This window comes from Populus euphratica, unplaced genomic scaffold (assembly GCF_000495115.2).
Source record: "Populus euphratica unplaced genomic scaffold, PopEup_1.0 scaffold157.1, whole genome shotgun sequence".
Lineage (NCBI taxonomy): Eukaryota > Viridiplantae > Streptophyta > Magnoliopsida > Malpighiales > Salicaceae > Populus > Populus euphratica.
The window spans coordinates 295,963-312,125 of NW_011500044.1; the positions used below are offsets into that span (position 1 = coordinate 295,963).

At 38.7% G+C, this 16,163-nt stretch overlaps 2 protein-coding genes across 7 annotated transcripts in view; both read right to left on the reverse strand.

Moving 5' to 3' along the window:
- Positions 1-1,362: 1,362 nt before the first annotated feature.
- Positions 1,363-12,525, reverse strand: LOC105107365 (uncharacterized). Of its 6 annotated transcripts, XM_011001260.1 has the most exons (6): positions 11,425-12,525; positions 10,774-10,803; positions 10,046-10,123; positions 8,350-8,379; positions 6,951-7,686; positions 1,363-1,396 (listed from the first exon to the last, which is right to left on the reverse strand). In XM_011001260.1, exon 1 carries the CDS (start codon positions 12,365-12,367, stop codon positions 11,450-11,452), a length of 918 nt encoding a protein of 305 aa, XP_010999562.1. In that variant the 5' UTR covers positions 12,368-12,525; the 3' UTR covers positions 1,363-1,396; positions 6,951-7,686; positions 8,350-8,379; positions 10,046-10,123; positions 10,774-10,803; positions 11,425-11,449. The 6 variants fall into 6 exon arrangements, with proteins under 6 accessions (XP_010999562.1, XP_010999561.1, XP_010999564.1 ...); XM_011001259.1 differs by lacking the exon at positions 8,350-8,379; XM_011001262.1 differs by lacking the exon at positions 8,350-8,379 and having other exon boundaries at positions 6,951-7,706.
- Positions 12,526-14,947: 2,422 nt separating this feature from the next.
- LOC105107370 (uncharacterized) overlaps positions 14,948-16,163 on the reverse strand; it is a 1,483-nt gene continuing 267 nt past the window's right edge. The window contains exons 2-3 of the mRNA XM_011001270.1: positions 16,062-16,154; positions 14,948-15,360 (exon numbers count right to left, since the gene is read on the reverse strand). Coding sequence (XP_010999572.1) covers positions 15,190-15,360; positions 16,062-16,154 — 264 coding nt within the window. The 3' untranslated portion in view covers positions 14,948-15,189. The remainder of the gene's footprint in view (positions 15,361-16,061; positions 16,155-16,163) is intronic.

Genomic DNA, 16,163 nt, shown 5'->3' on the forward strand with positions numbered 1-16,163 from the left:
GTATCAGTTTGAGAAACATAGCCCTCCCATGTGACCGTCATCTTGGTGATGTTTCCATAAACAGGTGGCTCTGAAGCTGGATGGCAGACCTTGACTTCTATAGATTCCAGATTTGCAAACACCTTAATGATAGCAGGGAGGGAAGATAATGGAGTGTGGTAGTGATGTTCTGAGCATGCAAGAAAATGACCATTCCTCGAGAATCTGAGGGTGAGATTGACAATTTTGTAGACATAGGAAGCCCATTTCTTGCTGACAACGGAGCAACGAATGAGTGTCTTGGGGTCATCTTCCATTTTTGAAAAGATTTTGGTGGTCAATTCATCAGGTAAATTCGTGAACTTGTCTGCTAATCTTGCTGACCTTCTCAACGGGAAATCTTGATTTTGGCTTTGTTGGGTTGCTTTTGATCTCTTCATTTTTTTCTTTTTTCTTTGGAGATGAAATTGCGGAGTTTGTAGTTGGTAGGGCTTAAGTTTGACAAGATTTCGATTCCTATGAGAGGGAATTTATGGAAATGGTGAACGGCACGATATTTTAGTTTCCAACATAGGTAGACGAGGATTTAATAGACATTTGCAATTTTTCTAGTTTCCACAACTGTTATTAAACATGGCCGAGCCTGTAGGTCGCTAACTTGGAACTAGCTCATGCGAGGTTTCAAATTAATTGGGAGTTATTTAGTCAATTTAATATATTTAATTTTAAAAAAAATAATTTTAAACTTTTTAATTTAAAAAAAAAAAACAAAAAAACATTATTTAAAATTGATTAGAGTTATGATTGGATCAAATACCTTTTGGGTTTTTCTTTTTAATTTAAATAGTATTGTTTTTGTTTCAACGTATTCAAACTCCATTTCAAATGTGTAAAAATCATTTGAATTTAAAATTAATGTATTTTCTTTATTATTCCAAAAATTTTGTAATTGTTTTTTAAGTTAATTGGAGGATCAGTTGAGCTAGAACCATTACTTGCTTGTCAAAACTTATCAAAAGCTAAATGAAACACCATTTGTTTAAACTGAAGAACTGGATCGCTCTTCTAGGCATGGCATGTCACAGAACTTGGGTTCCATTGTGTCTGCATGTATGATTTCAGTCTCATATACTCACAAGAAATTATTGAAAAATGAAAACATGTAAGAAAACACGCTGAGTGGTATTATTTTACATTAAAAATGGGAAAAAATATGTGCATGTAAAATAAACTTGTGACCTAATAATCTAATGTTAGTGCATCTCCTTGAATACAAAAAGCTCCTTAACAAATTGGTATTAAAATCAATGGTTCATTGAAGGGTGGGCTAGGTTTACATATAAGAATGAGATTTATTAAATGCACATGTAAAAAAAATGCTTATATATAAGATAAGGTAGATTAATCATCCAATAGCCTAGGTGTTACAGTGTTAAATGTGCACGGAGTGCACACCTAAGGCATGCTGTCCAATACCAGGCCTAAGGGTGCTGGCAGCCATGCCAACGATGGGATAAATTAGCAGCGCAGATTTATGCGGCTATAAGTTTGTCAAAGGGAACATCGGCAGCACAGAATGCTGGGCTTGATGATGGAATGTCCAAGCCAGAATGAAAGACTCGTCAGTGGCATAGGCTGGCGAGAACTGGGGCTGTCGAGAAATGCGGGGTAGCGCAGGATGTTGACAAACATAGGCTTGGCGATGGAATGTTCAAGCCAGACAAGGAAACTCGTCAGGGGCATAGGCTGGCGAGAACTGGGGCTGTCAAGGAATGCGGCAGCACAGATTGATTCAAGCCAGACAAGGAAACTCGTCAGGGGCATAGGCTGGCGAGGACTGGGGCTGTCGAGGAATGCGGCAGCACGGATTGGTGATGTCTATGGGCTTGGCGATGGAATGTCCAAGCTAGACAGGAAAACTCGTCTGGGATATGGGCGGACAAGAATTAGGGCTGTTAAGGAGTTCAGCAGCGCAGACACTAGGAGCCTGCGCGCAGATGGGAATTCGGCAGCGCAAGATTTGGCTAGCTTGCACGCAGATGCGAATGCGGCAGTGCAGACATTGGGGCCTGCACGCAGTTGCGAATTCGGCAGTGAAGGAATTGGGGCCTGCACGCAGATGCGAATTCGGCAGCGCAGGAATTGGGGCCTGCACACAGATGCGAATTGGGCAGTGCAAGATTGGGCAGCCTGCACGTAGATGTGCATTCGGCAGCGCAGACATGGGGTCTGCACGCAGATGCGGATTTGGCATCGCGGGATTTGGCGACTGTACCCAAGGTGTGCACTTGGCAGCGCACAAGAGCTTGCGCAAGTCAGGGGCTTGACTTGGCAAGATCAAAAACTTGGACGAAGGACTGTCCAAGGCATGTGGGTGATTTAGCAGCAGATGAAGCTAGAGCTGGCAAATGGAGCTGCCAGGCAAGCATGCAGAAGGTGGGAGCATAACTGGGGTGTTTCCAAGTTGCTGAAATCATGAAGCACATGGGGGAGGAAGTTCTCCACTATATCCTGGAAATAGGGATATGGGTAAGCCACAAATGATCATGGAGATCATGGGGGAGTAAGTGCCTATTATGTCCTGAAATATAGGGATCATGGAGGTGCCCTGCAGCTCACATACTTGGCTATAAATGGTGATGGTAATTCTTTGTTGTATAGGGAGAATACATAGAGAATAGAATGCATAGAGAGGAAATAATGTATGTAAACTTATTGGTGTAGCATGCGAATTCTGTGCATAGCACACGTTATGTAATCCTTTGTTGATGAGATAAATAAAGGTTGAGAGGTATTCTTGTATTCTCAGTGTGCTTGGTTAAGAGCAATTCTACTTGTGTATTCCGCTTGTCTTTAACATGGGAAAGTGGGGAAACCTCTCGGGTGAGGGAAACACTTAGTTAATAGGCAAACACGAGTGGATAGACAAGGGAAGGCTGAGTCTAGCGAGGGACTAGGCTGCCGCACGGGTTTATTCGCATAGCGAAAAATTACCCCGTGACAACTGGTATCAGAGCACGGTTGCTTTCTTGGCAGAACAGTGAGAATGATTCTGTGGCCAAATCAACGGACTGATTTGGGAGGGCTACAACTTATGCTGACGGAGAGACAGATTTCAGTACAATGATCAGCGATGAGAATGCTGTTGATTCTCTAGACAAATCAATGAGACTGGTTTGGGAGAAACATTGTTGCTGCTGATGGACTGGCAGAAACTTGAGGATAGAGCGCCGTTTGCGTTCATGACAAAACGATGGACTGTTTCGTAGCACAGATGCTAAAGGGTTTTGTGGGGCAGATTTGCTTGAAGCCATTTTGAGGAAAACTTGCGAGCGGGTTTTGGGCAGGGTTGATGTTCAAAGACTTGCGGAGTTGGGTGGCTTAATGAATTTATGGGTAACGCAAAGTAATGACAAGGGATCAGATCAAAGTGGATGCTAATTCGGCCATTGAAATGTCAATGGAATGGCAGACTAAAGAACAAGTGCCAGCGATGGGATTGCTGGGAGTTTCTAAGTTTTTGTCGAAACCTAAAAGGGAAGGGTGAGATGAAATAGAAAGGGCAATTCAGTGGGAGAGAGCCCAAACTTGCTGTTGATGATGGAAGGTCAGACGAGAAGGCAAATTGGTAAGGGTTCAAAACTGAATTTACACTAATTTTCTCTTGCAATGGAAAATTACTTTGTATGGGATGGTTGCCCAACAAAGGGAAACCTTGATGCTGTCAGTGTGGAAGATGGTATTGGGGTTGTGACATGTGCAAATCTTATGTGTTTGCTTGATGACCGAGATAGAATTCAGTCGTCATGGGCCAGCATATCGGTGAGGATGCTGTCTGGCCCTGCTTGTTGCCTTGTAGGGGCAGAACTTGGGGATTTTTGTGCATCATCTTGACGAAGGAATGATTAGGGTGTGGGAAGCAAAATCCGATGATGAAGTTGATGAAGACTTGGTCGAATGGCAAGACAAATTTGCGAAGATTTTGGTGACTTTACTGCCTTGGGGGAGGTAGAATTGGTGTCTTCGAGGGAGACCTTGATGATGGACAATGCAGGGTGAAGAAGACAGAACAATGGCAGAGATGGGCTCTAGTCATGTTGGGACCAAGATGGGAGAGTTTCATACCTATGATGATGGAGAGATCATGGTTTAACTCTAGGTGTGAGGATGCGCCAAAGAAAAACATACTGCATAGAATTCAACAGCGATGGATTGCGGTAGTCTGGCATAGGCTGAGATGAATTCGGCAGGAAGAGTTGGTTGTTGTACAATGGACAAGTATGCAGTATTGCAATTTAATACTTGTGGTATCGGGAATTCGAGGCACCTTGACGAAGAGGACAGATTGAGGTGAAGAATTCGGCAACCAAGTCATTGAGGGATTTGGTTGAAGAGCTGAACTAGATGGACTTAGTTTGGTGTGTTGCTTTGGAGGGGAAGCATCATAGAGGAGGCAGTACCGTGGGTGTATGTCTCAAATCATAGAGGAGGCAGTACCGAGGAGGCAGTATCGTGGAGGTGTGTCTGAAGAGTCTGCACATTGATGAAGAACTATCTAGGTGACAGATTCAACAGCCGATTCAGTGGGCTCGGCTGAGAAGTCAAGATCGTCGACGAAGATGATTTTGAGTGCTGTCTTGGAGGCAGTACGGGTGGCTATTCTATGTTTTGCGACAATGGATGGTTGCAGTGATAGAAGCAAAACGCTAGTGGCCTTTGTTGAGATACAGTGTTGTGAGTTTTCGGTGGACGAAACATGCAGCGAAGGTGGAAAACAATAAGGGCTATTTTGCGTTAGCGAAGTCTTGTGGGGGTGATGAAGTTTCGGGGGCATGACAGTAGTGCATGGGGGAACCAGGTCAAACCAAATTTTGATGCTGGGATGCTATATGTTTGTGCTATGGTAGGTTGCAGATGGACTGAGGACCTTGCCGAAACACTTCGACATGAGATGGAGTTGATCAAAGGATGGAGTTGGTACTTGAGCCAATTGCAGTGTCTCATTTTGGTTACTTGCAGGTCAAATATGAAACAGTTGAGGAATGATAGGTTCATATGGGAGTTCTTATGATTCTTTGGCGGGGGTTTTTGTATGGCTGTATTTTGTGAAGGAAGGGACGGATTCCTTGGGTGCTAGATGCAGCATCCAAACTTTGCGAAAACATGCTTGCAAGTATAATGGGTTTAACATTTGTGGAAAACCAACGAGCCAAAAATAGAACGTGTCACAGTTTGGCTTTGAAACAGGTTGATGAAATTCGGTGGATAGAATTGTTGTTGAATGTGGACGAAGCCAGAGAGAGACTTCATGGGGACATACATGGAGGATGACAAGGAACAGATGCGGAGCAAAGGGTACTTCAAATCTTTCCGACGAGGGCATCGGGTTCTTTTGGTGGGGGTGGTTTGTTACAGTGTTAAATGTGCACGGGGTGCACACCTAAGGCATGCTGTCCAATACCAGGCCTAAGGGTGCTGGCAGCCATGCCAACGATGGAATATATTAGCAGCGCAGATTTATGCGGCTGTAAGTTTGTCAAAGGAAACATCGGCAGCACAGAATGCTAGGCTTGACGATGGAATGTCCAAGGCTATAAGTTTGTCAAAGGGAACATCGGCAGCACAGAATGCTGGGCTTGACGATGGAATGTCCAAGCCAGAATGAAAGATTCGTCAGTGGCATAGGCTGGCAAGAACTGGGGTTGTCGAGAAATGCGGGGTAGCGCAAGATGTTGACAAACATAGGCTTGGCGATGGAATGTTCAAGCCAGAGAAGGAAACTTGTCAGGGGCATAGGCTGGCGAGAACTGGGGCTGTCGAGGAATGCGGCAGCACAGATTGGTGAGGTCTATGGGCTTGGCGATGGAATGTCCAAGCTAGACAGGAAAACTCGTTTGGGATATGGGCGGACGAGAATTGGGGCTGTTAAGGAATTCAGCAGCGCAGACACTAGGAGCCTGCGCGCAGATGGGAATTCGGCAGCGCAAGATTTGGCTAGCTTGCACGCAGATGCGAATGCGGCAGTGCAGACATTGGGGCCTGCACGTAGTTGCGAATTCGGCAGTGAAGGAATTGGGGCCTGCACGCAGATGCGAATTCGGCAGCGCAGGAATTGGGGTCTGCACGCAGATGCGAATTGGGCAGTGCAAGATTGGGCAGCCTGCATGTAGATGTGCATTCGGCAGCGCAGACATGGGGTCTGCACGCAGATGCGGATTTGGCATCGTAGGATTTGGCGACTGTACCCAAGGTGCGTACTTGGCAGCGCACAAGAGCTTGCGCAAGTCAGGGGCTTGACTTGGCAAGATCAAAAACTTGGACGAAGGACTGTCCAAGGCATGTGGGTGATTTAGCAGCAGATGAAGCTAGAGCTGGCACATGGAGCTGCCAGGCAAGCATGCAGAAGGTGGGAGCATAACTGGGGTGTTTCCAAGTTGCTGAAATCATAAAGCACATGGGGGAGGAAGTTCTCCACTATATTCTGGAAATAGGGATATGGGTGAGCCACAAATGATCATGGAGATCATGGGGGAGTAAGTGCCTATTATGTCCTGAAATATGGGGATCATGGAGGTGCCCTGCAGCTCACATACTTGGCTATAAATGGTAATGGTAATTCTTTGTTGTATAGGGAGAATACATAGAGAATAGAATGCATAGAGAAGAAATAATGTATGTAAACTTATTGGAGTAGCATGTGAATTCTGTGCATAACACACGTGTAATCCTTTGTTGATGAAATAAATAAAGGTTGAGAGGTATTCTTGTATTCTCAGTGTGCTTGGTTAAGAGGACTTCTCTCGTTGTTTTCCGCTTGTCTTTAACATGGGAAAGTGGGGAAACCCCCTGGGTGAGGGAAACACTTAGTTAATAGGCAAACACGAGTGGATAGACGAGGGAAGGCTGAGTCTAGCGAGGGACTAGGCTGCCGCACGGGTTTATTCGCATAGTGAAAAATTACCCCGTGACACTAGGCTTCTAACCCTTTGGGTTACAGAAACCTAAACACAAGATTATTCAACAGAAAAAGGTCTACAGAGCTCTTCTGTTCTTTACGGTGTTGAAGAACCATTGAATTCATAATCAAACATTATGCAATCAACCCTTCAGCCTTGTTGGTACATGGAGCTCTTCATCTGCCATTTGCACTCTGCAGCGAAACAAAACGTATTTCTCGTCCACAGGGTGGCCGAACAGACGAGGCAAAGTATGAGCAACACGTATTGGTGAAACTGCTGAGAACAGAACGACTGAAATTGCGCTGCGCTGTAACCATATTTCTTAAATTGACAAGTATACTGATGCCATCAACATCCACAACTCCATCGCCATAATTGTACAGTGAAAACAATTACAGTTGCTGTCACCTCATCACCCTTTACCCTTACTTGACAACAGGAGACCAAAACCACATGCAAGAGTGGTATTCAACTGTGTTCGAAATTGAGAGGTGGAAAACATCTTTCTTGTTTCACTCTCATCACTCATTTTTTGCCCACATAATATAGATTGGAATCATCTAAAACACATGAAAAATCTGGAGTTGATGAATATCAACAAAGGAAGCTCAAGAACAAATAATCAGAAAAAAACACTGAGCATTTTCCTGTGCCTCGCGAAATCCGCCATCAAGTTTCTCTCCCCAAAATTTTGCATCAGTTCATCGACCATATTGGTACATAAAACAGTTCACCAACCACCTGTGCTCTGCAGAGAAAGGGCATCATCTGTTACAAAGAGTGGCAGAGCAAGCAAAGCACAGGATAGCGCAACAAGAACAAGAAGACCAGCATTGCCCACACCACAACCATAATTCTCAAACTGAGAAAAATTATAATTAATCTCATCTCCCACCTTCTCTAGCTTGCCAACAAGAAAACCAGACCCAAATGCATGCAAATGCAATATTCAACAGCAGAACCATGCATCTTCATGATAACAAGAATAATTAATTATAGCAATCCTAAATTAGCCATACATACAGAGGCTTTCCAAATAAAAGCCTTATGTAATCATAATCCATTATCAAGACTGATAGGTAATAAAACTAACCAAAGCATTCAAACTCAAACTGATACGATCTTTAGATATAAATGCAGTCCATAATAAGAATATGCTTATATATGAACAGTAAATCAACCCTAACACAAACAAGTTAATACCAATATAGAAAGGACCAGAATTAATGGACAAAATAAAAAAGAAACAGAACTTTCCTACAGTAGCATGATTGGAGACAATAAGAACACGGCAAAGAGACTAACCAGAACAAGAAAATCAAAGAACATGATAAACAAGAAACCAAAGACCTTTTGGTGATTTCCCCATGGATCAACTTATCACGACCTATAGAAAGGAACCAAGCATTACCTCGTAAGAAACTACCACTGATTTTGTTAACTACAAGAGAAACAAAAATACCAGTGATAACTCGCAGCTGAATGATAGACTTCCTAACACTTATCTACAGCAATTCTAAATGATAGACAATCCATGCCTCTTCTCTAAGACAACAAGCTCATATGCCAACCCATTCACTCAAAACTCAAATATCAACCAAACTTGCCAAGCCCTTTTATTTTTCTATAAAACCCTTGCATCGTGATCCTCCAAACTCCTACATCTGCCAACCATAAATCACCAAGCTCCTTGGCCCTTGAGGCCAAATCAACATATTTTGTTAAGAAAGAAATGTGGTCGATGAGAAGGAACCTTCCATAGCATCAATTTTCTCCCGATACAATATTCTTTATAATGATATTTTTTTTCAATGGAGTGTGGAAATAGAGAGAGGATCAGATTACATAGGGTGTATTGAGATCCTCTTATGATAAACCCTATATGATCAAATTCAAAACAAATGCACATCTTGAAATGGAAAATAAAATTATTTAATATTTTTCCTTGTATATAATATAAATCATTGAATTCAAACTGAGATCCATTTGATTACTTGACATCTAAGTATTTAGAAGAAAAAAAATTGAAATGTCACCAAAGGCAACATACGTGTCTTTTTCTCCTAGTTCGTATAATTAATAACAATAATACATAATTAAAGAGGTTAAAGTTCTAGAATTTTGCCAATGAGCATCTAGGTAAGTTTGCATTTGAAACTCATGTCCTCTTTCTTCAAAAAGGTTTCACGTCGAGCTATTTCTTTATAACGCTATTTCTTTATAACAAAAGGATAAAAAAGGGTAATGATTAAAACATAAGAATGAAATTTTAAAGATACTTTCTATATTTAGAGTGCAAATAGTTTTTTAATAACTCATTCAAGAACATGGAAAAACCATTTTATAATTTACATGTTAATACATTTTAAATCAAATGGTTTTTCTAAAAAAAAAAAAAAACAAAAGCGCTTGCATGCCTGCTTAGGCCTGGGAGAAAAGGTAGAAAGCTTGGATTTTTTTCTCTTAATTTAAACCCAATAATAATAATAATAATAATAATAATAATAATAATAATAAATAAATAAAATAAGCACATCTATTTTGATATAAAAACAGATCATGATCAAAATAAAAACAGATCATGATGTGATATAAACAATCTAGTGCACCCAAATAATATATATTTACAACTTGCAACCATACTTGTAATCAGAAAAATGGAGGTTTGGATCACTCACACACACATATATAGATTTTTGATGATTCTAAATTCATGTTATAGGAGAGAATACTGACCCTATTTTTAAGACACCTAATATATAAATGGATTTGGTCGTGCTATAGCACATGAAAAATGGTTTAGCTTGATATGATACAAGGCCAATTTCAGCATTGGCATTTCATAGAACGTTACCACACCTTAATACTATCATAATTCACAGCCAAAGTTGAGGTCAAGCTCCTCTTCATTCCATTCAAATAATGCATTAAGCCATGGACAAAGTGAACAAATCTCACCTCAATTGTTCTTGGTAATGGCCAACTATTCAAGTTTACTGTCCATTCCAATATTATAAATTTAGGAAGTACTTAGTGACTTGATAAACAAAGGAAGCTCAACAAAAGAGAAAAAGGAAAACTGGAAGAGGTAAAGCCTTTTTTCGTGCCTTGTAGGGTTCTAGATGAAGATTCTGCAATCACTGAACCACAATGGTACTTCAAGCAGCTCATCAATCATCTGCACTCTGCATAGAATGAAATGCTTATGGCTCAAGCAGTTGCAGAACAAATACAGACAAGACAGCCAGATCAAAAGGGCTAACTCTGTCCCGTACCATAACTGTAGTTCTCACTATTACAAAGGAAATAATGCGATCAGAATTCACAAGTGATTGTCAATGCCACCACCATGCATCTTGATAACAAGAATTAATATAGTTCAAGATCGCATGGCAGTAGATACTACAAGCAGACATATTCTGAATAAAACATGATGCAATCATAATTCAGTACATCAAAACTTTTTAAGTTATCAATAAGCCATAGAATAAAAAAACTGAAATTGAAACTAAAACTACATATTCATATCCAAATGCAACTTATAATGAACATATGCAGAAAGATCAAGGTAACCGATGGGCAGTTTGAAGCAGTCCCAGGAATGAGACAGCAAAACAAGCAGGTTGACACTAACATCAATAAGAAACAGATTGTATGGACAAAATTAAAACAAAAGGGAACTCACCTCCAACCGTATGATTGGAGATCAAACAAATCCATGCTAACAGAAAAACCCTCACATGAAAATTAATACATGATAAGCCAGAAAAACTAACTTTGGCCATATGCCAATCAATCAATCATAGCACAAATACATTACGGAGAAAACAATTACCTTTGAAAGAGCTACCACTGACTTTGCCACCTATGAAAAGAACAAGAATTCAGTGAGAACTCAGAGAGCAAAAGGGTTACAATTGTACTGTAGAAAGGAAACCAAATTAAATAGAGTTAACAAAATATGATTGGATTCAATACATCTGTACAAAACATCGCTGTAAAATCTTAGCATGTTTCTCTGCTGATAAAATGAATTGACAATCAGGAAATATATTGGATCTATCAAGGTTAAATTACATAATTCATAAAGGGCTGAGGTTATTCATCTTCACTATGACATCTTATGTGGTAATTGTTTCATCTTCTTCAATGGTTAAGTTTTAAACATAGAATATACCGATATATTCTAAGAAGGAAACAGGCAAGCAGAAATGTCAATTGTCAAGGAGCAGTGCAATCAGCTGCATTACTTAACTAGAAAAATGAAGACTAAATTGAACCGCATTCTCAACAACTATCTAACCATTTTGCATTCAACTACAACATTTCCAATTAAACTACTGTATACCTTCACAAATCACACTATCATATACCCTTGCTAAACATATTTGAACAAAGAGTAAAACAAATCAGAGAGAACAATGCCAATATTAATAAAGATGCAAACTAATGTTAAGAAAAAACTAAAAATTCAAGCACCATATACCTTCAAGAAGTTAATTTCCATCTCCTCATTGTTGCGTATCATTATAACCATAAACACTCAAAAACTCCTTCACATCACCTTCTCTCACAACTAGCTCATTGCGCTCCTCCCATGGCCATGGCAATTCTACACGACGAACAGCCCACATAATTTCTCTAAGACAACGATGCTCATCGTTAAGTGGATTCTTAAGCCAAAAAGCCACATTGCTCGGGTCATTAAGCCATTTAACCCAACTCTCATAACCCCTCAAACTTGAAACCACATCAGCCAACTTTCCCATCACTTCTTGTCTAACAAAAACATCCCCTTTTGATCCAGACCCCTGCATCTTCGCACTCGAAATCACCAAGCTCCTCAGCGTTTTCGGGCAATGCTGTAATATCGTATTAACAATGAGAAGATTCATTTCAACCACGCCAGTATTCACAATCTGGGGCCTCAATTTCAGAGGTAAATCTCCGCTTGTGCGAGTCCCAGACAAGAACCCAACTTCGAAAGCAACTGTTATTTCGCAGTTCATATAATCATCGTCATCATTATGACGCAGGAACTTCAACCTGGACATTTCTCCATCTTCAGAAGACGGAGAAGGGCATGGACAGATATTAAGTTGAAGAAACTTGAGATTTGAAAAAACCCTTATGATACCAGGAACGACCGCTTGTGGGATGTGGTTATGTGAATGGAAGCATGGAAGAGAAGCATAGTCCTCATCAGGATACGATAATCTGAGGGAGATACTGTCAAATTTGGAGATGAGAGAATGCAAGTTCTTGGAAACAGAGGAACAGCGTATGAGAGTTTTGGGGTCTTGTCGGATTTTGGACAGGATTTTAAGGATTAACTCTTCTGGTAGTTTCTTGAACTTGTCTGCCAATCTAGCAGATCTTCTTGGCGTCAAGTCTTGATCTTTATGCTGGGTCTTCTTGGATTTTCCCATTTCTTGAAGAAACTAGGCAGGATAGGATGCTGGATAAGGAAGAAAGTCACCATTTTTGGTGGCAGTTGATAGGGCTTTAAAAGGTGTGCGCTGTGGACATGCTTGCTTACACATAAGCATCTGTTTGATAGTTGAAGCACCCATGGAACTTGTGACTTCTGTCGAAGTAAATGATGTGTTTAGATACCGTTTTATTATTGACTCTGCATAGAAAACAAACTCGACTCGGACGGGTCGAATTTATATTGAAAACTGGTCTGAAAAAAGAAAAAAAAACTCACCTAAAAGATTAAAAATCATATGAAATTAATATTTATAACAAAGCAAATTTTTATATATTTTATTTGGTTGATGAGAGATATTGTAAAGTAAAATGTAGAGATTTTTATTTTATTCTTAATAAATAGAAATTATTGTTTTCATTTTAGTTTATAACAAGTATTATTATTTTTAATTAACTTGAAATGGTAATTTATCTTCATCAAAATGACGTTAAAAAAAAATTGATTATTGTAAAGAAAAAAAATAATCCATTGCTACTGCTAAGAAGATAATATAATTATAATATAATTTACTCAATTATTAAATTATTTCTCTAAATATATTTAATAATAAAATCAATCAATAACATATGAGTAAGATATTTGCACCAATTCAAAGGTCAGATCTAATATGGTTAAAAATGCAATATAATAATTTCAAAACAAATCCATATTTATTGTTATCATTCAATCCCCCAACTTTCATTGTTAAAATCCAATACAAATAAAAAAAACATAAAATAATAACAAGTACAAGCATCATAAAATTATAACTAATAAGATCACCACACAAAAGTTTCAATTTATAATTTTATTATTAAATATTTTTTTAGATCATTTATCTATTTATTAAATAAATCTAAAAAGTAATTTAAGCAAATTAAAAAATATATAAAAAAACAATAAAATTAGCTCAAACAGCACTTTATATTTATAATTTAAGAATCTTTTAGACCTCAGGTATTATAACAAGTTGATGCCCTATAAAACTAAACATGGAAAATCTTGTAATAAAATTTAAGCATAATCTAAAAATTAAATAAAAAATTATGATCATATTGATCACTTTGCGCAACCTAAACATCATGTTGAACTCATCCATATTCCATCAATCTATTTATTCACATAGTCCAAATATGATATATCCAGAACGCATTAGCAGTCGGATTAGAATCATCTTTATCAAAATCTAATATTTTCTTATTATTCTATTTTCTAGTTTTCAGATCTAATGGTGGAAATTAAGTTAATTAAAATCAATTTTCTGATATGAATGTAACAATAAAGATAGATACTATAAAATGTTTAAAGGGTTATGTTTTTTTTGGTAAGTTTGAACCGAAAATGCAGGTGGACCTGAACTGTACTTGTGTCAACCATATCGGTCTCTTTTATACTGGTGGAAATGAATCTTTAGTCAATTTATTAGCATCAAGAGACTTGTATCAACCTGTTACAACTTAAATATATTATTGGCTTCTTTTCTACAGCAGGATGGCTGGTCCTACAAACCATTTTCTTAATCACAGAGGACTTGTATGATTGGTCTAAATGTTGGCTTGAGTAGCTAGCTTGTTAAGGATAATCTCTACAAGCTAGAGAGACTGTTCTTGGACTCTCAACATTATATGTAGTTTTTCTTTTTAATACTCTTGACAATTGACTCTTGTGATCTTTCCACGTTCGGATACTGCCTTGAAATAAAAAGATAGAGATAATGGGATAAAAGTGACATGTCTCACTTTACTTTTCTATAAAAATTCAAATCAAGATTGTCCTGAAAACATGTTTATTTCATGTCTATGTTGCTTTCTTTTCCACCATTCTTTTATGTTTTGTGGAACATGGAAATATTCTGGACGCTTGACTGTGAATCAGGGTTTACATTTCTGAAACCAAAGATGTTGAATCAGCGAATAACCTAAACCCTGCAATTACCTGACAAAATTTCAATGCATTCAAGACAAGCCACTCACAAGTAGCTAAGAGAAAACATGCTTGAAATGGAATAAGGAAGACTCCCGCCCAAGTCGTTTTCGGCAAGAGTTCTGCAATGTGCAAGTATAGAATGAACACTGTTAAACAATAAAATCAAACAGATCGGAGACATTAGAAACAATTGACATGATGGAACATTACAAGCTTGTAAGATTCGGTGGCAACTGATATGGGAGTGAATCATGAATATTGTTGCCATAGCATGTTTGATCGCAGACAAAAATGGAGATTCTTTATTTTCAAAACAGAAATCACCACTTAAAACAGATTGAACAATACTATTATAGATTCAAAGTTTGCAAGCTACACGACTCGATTGACACAATTCCAGAGAAAGTCGAAGAATTCAAAGAAAGTTTGACAGCTACCTGGAAATTGCTTGCTAAGAATTCTTTTGAGTTTTCAAGAAAAAAAAAAGAAAAGAAAGAAAGAAAGAGAATTCTGCCGAGTCCATTATGGCCAACCATGGAATTTCAAGAATCCCTTGATAAACTTCGTTCCAGCTTGATGCAGCTCTGCTAAAACAATTTTTTCTCCAAGATGCTACTGCAAATATTCTATCATATGTATTATCTACTGATAATGTTCACCATACAAGGAAAAAAAGAAGAAAACAATTTAAATCAAAATGGGAGATACAAAGTTACAATGACTATACTAGAAGATTTGGAAAAACAAGTTGGTTAAGGAAAAAAAAGAGGAGCTAAAATTGGCTCTGTGTAGCTATGACTATGAATACATCAAAGTCCTGACCAAAATCATGCAAACCATGGATGATGAAGCCTAGACTTCCCGCTTAGGCCGGTTGCGAGTTCGTGTACGTTGAAGCACAGGCTGCAATTCCTCCTCCAAAGAAATGTCAACAAGATTGTCATCAGCATCCTCATGGTCCTCGCCATCATCACTGTCATCATCCTCTTCATCTGCTTCCTTGATTGCTTGAATAATTTCAAGCTTTGCCACAAAATTGTGAGTCAAGAATCGTCCAAGTACAATCTCATTCTTAACACATAAATATTTAAAAAAAGCATAATAGGATCATTCTTCTCACATTCTAGAGATCTCAAACTGCAACCACTCTCCCACTAAATAAAATTAACCCCGGAAAGAACAAGCAGAAGTAGGAGTAAATAAAAAAATTACCCATTCCCATAAAAGAATACAGCAAAAGATGGACAAAAGAATTGCATGAAATCCAAGTAACTGGCACCCAATAGCCAAAATGAGCAGGTGCTTTAACATTTAGAAACTCATTTCACTTTTGCCACAATTAGAAACAAGTAATCCGCCACAGCTTGAACATTTTAGACATCTCAAATTGCATAATTTTTTTCCCGGTAAAACCTAAAGCAACTTGAGACTCCAAGATCAAAAATCTAGCCTATAAAATCATATATTAGTCGTATAAAATCATAATGGTTAAAAAGGATAATACTTTGCAGGCAGCTAGGAAACTGGCTTGTCTAAATTCACCATTTCACATGCTTGTTCACTAAAATCACACGATGATATCACTTCCCAAGTTACTCAAATCATATAGTGAAATTTTTACCGTTCAAGAACTAGGATGGAAATCTAAAACACTAAAAACTCACTAAAACACGAAACCAAGACAACCCATTTAGCAAAAGACTAAAAATTGAAGTATTTTGTACCTCCTCAAGATAGTCCTGATCAAGCTTATCAGCAATTCTAATAGAAGTAAAGATAGTGGCAGCAAGGAGAGAAAGAGGGAGCAGGAATGCCAGACCGTAGCT

What these genes read in the sequence shown, in the direction of transcription:
- LOC105107365 (XM_011001264.1), bottom strand. Translation starts at nt 12,367, where the DNA reads ATGGGAAAATCCAAGAAGACCCAGCATAAAGATCAAGACTTGACGCCA.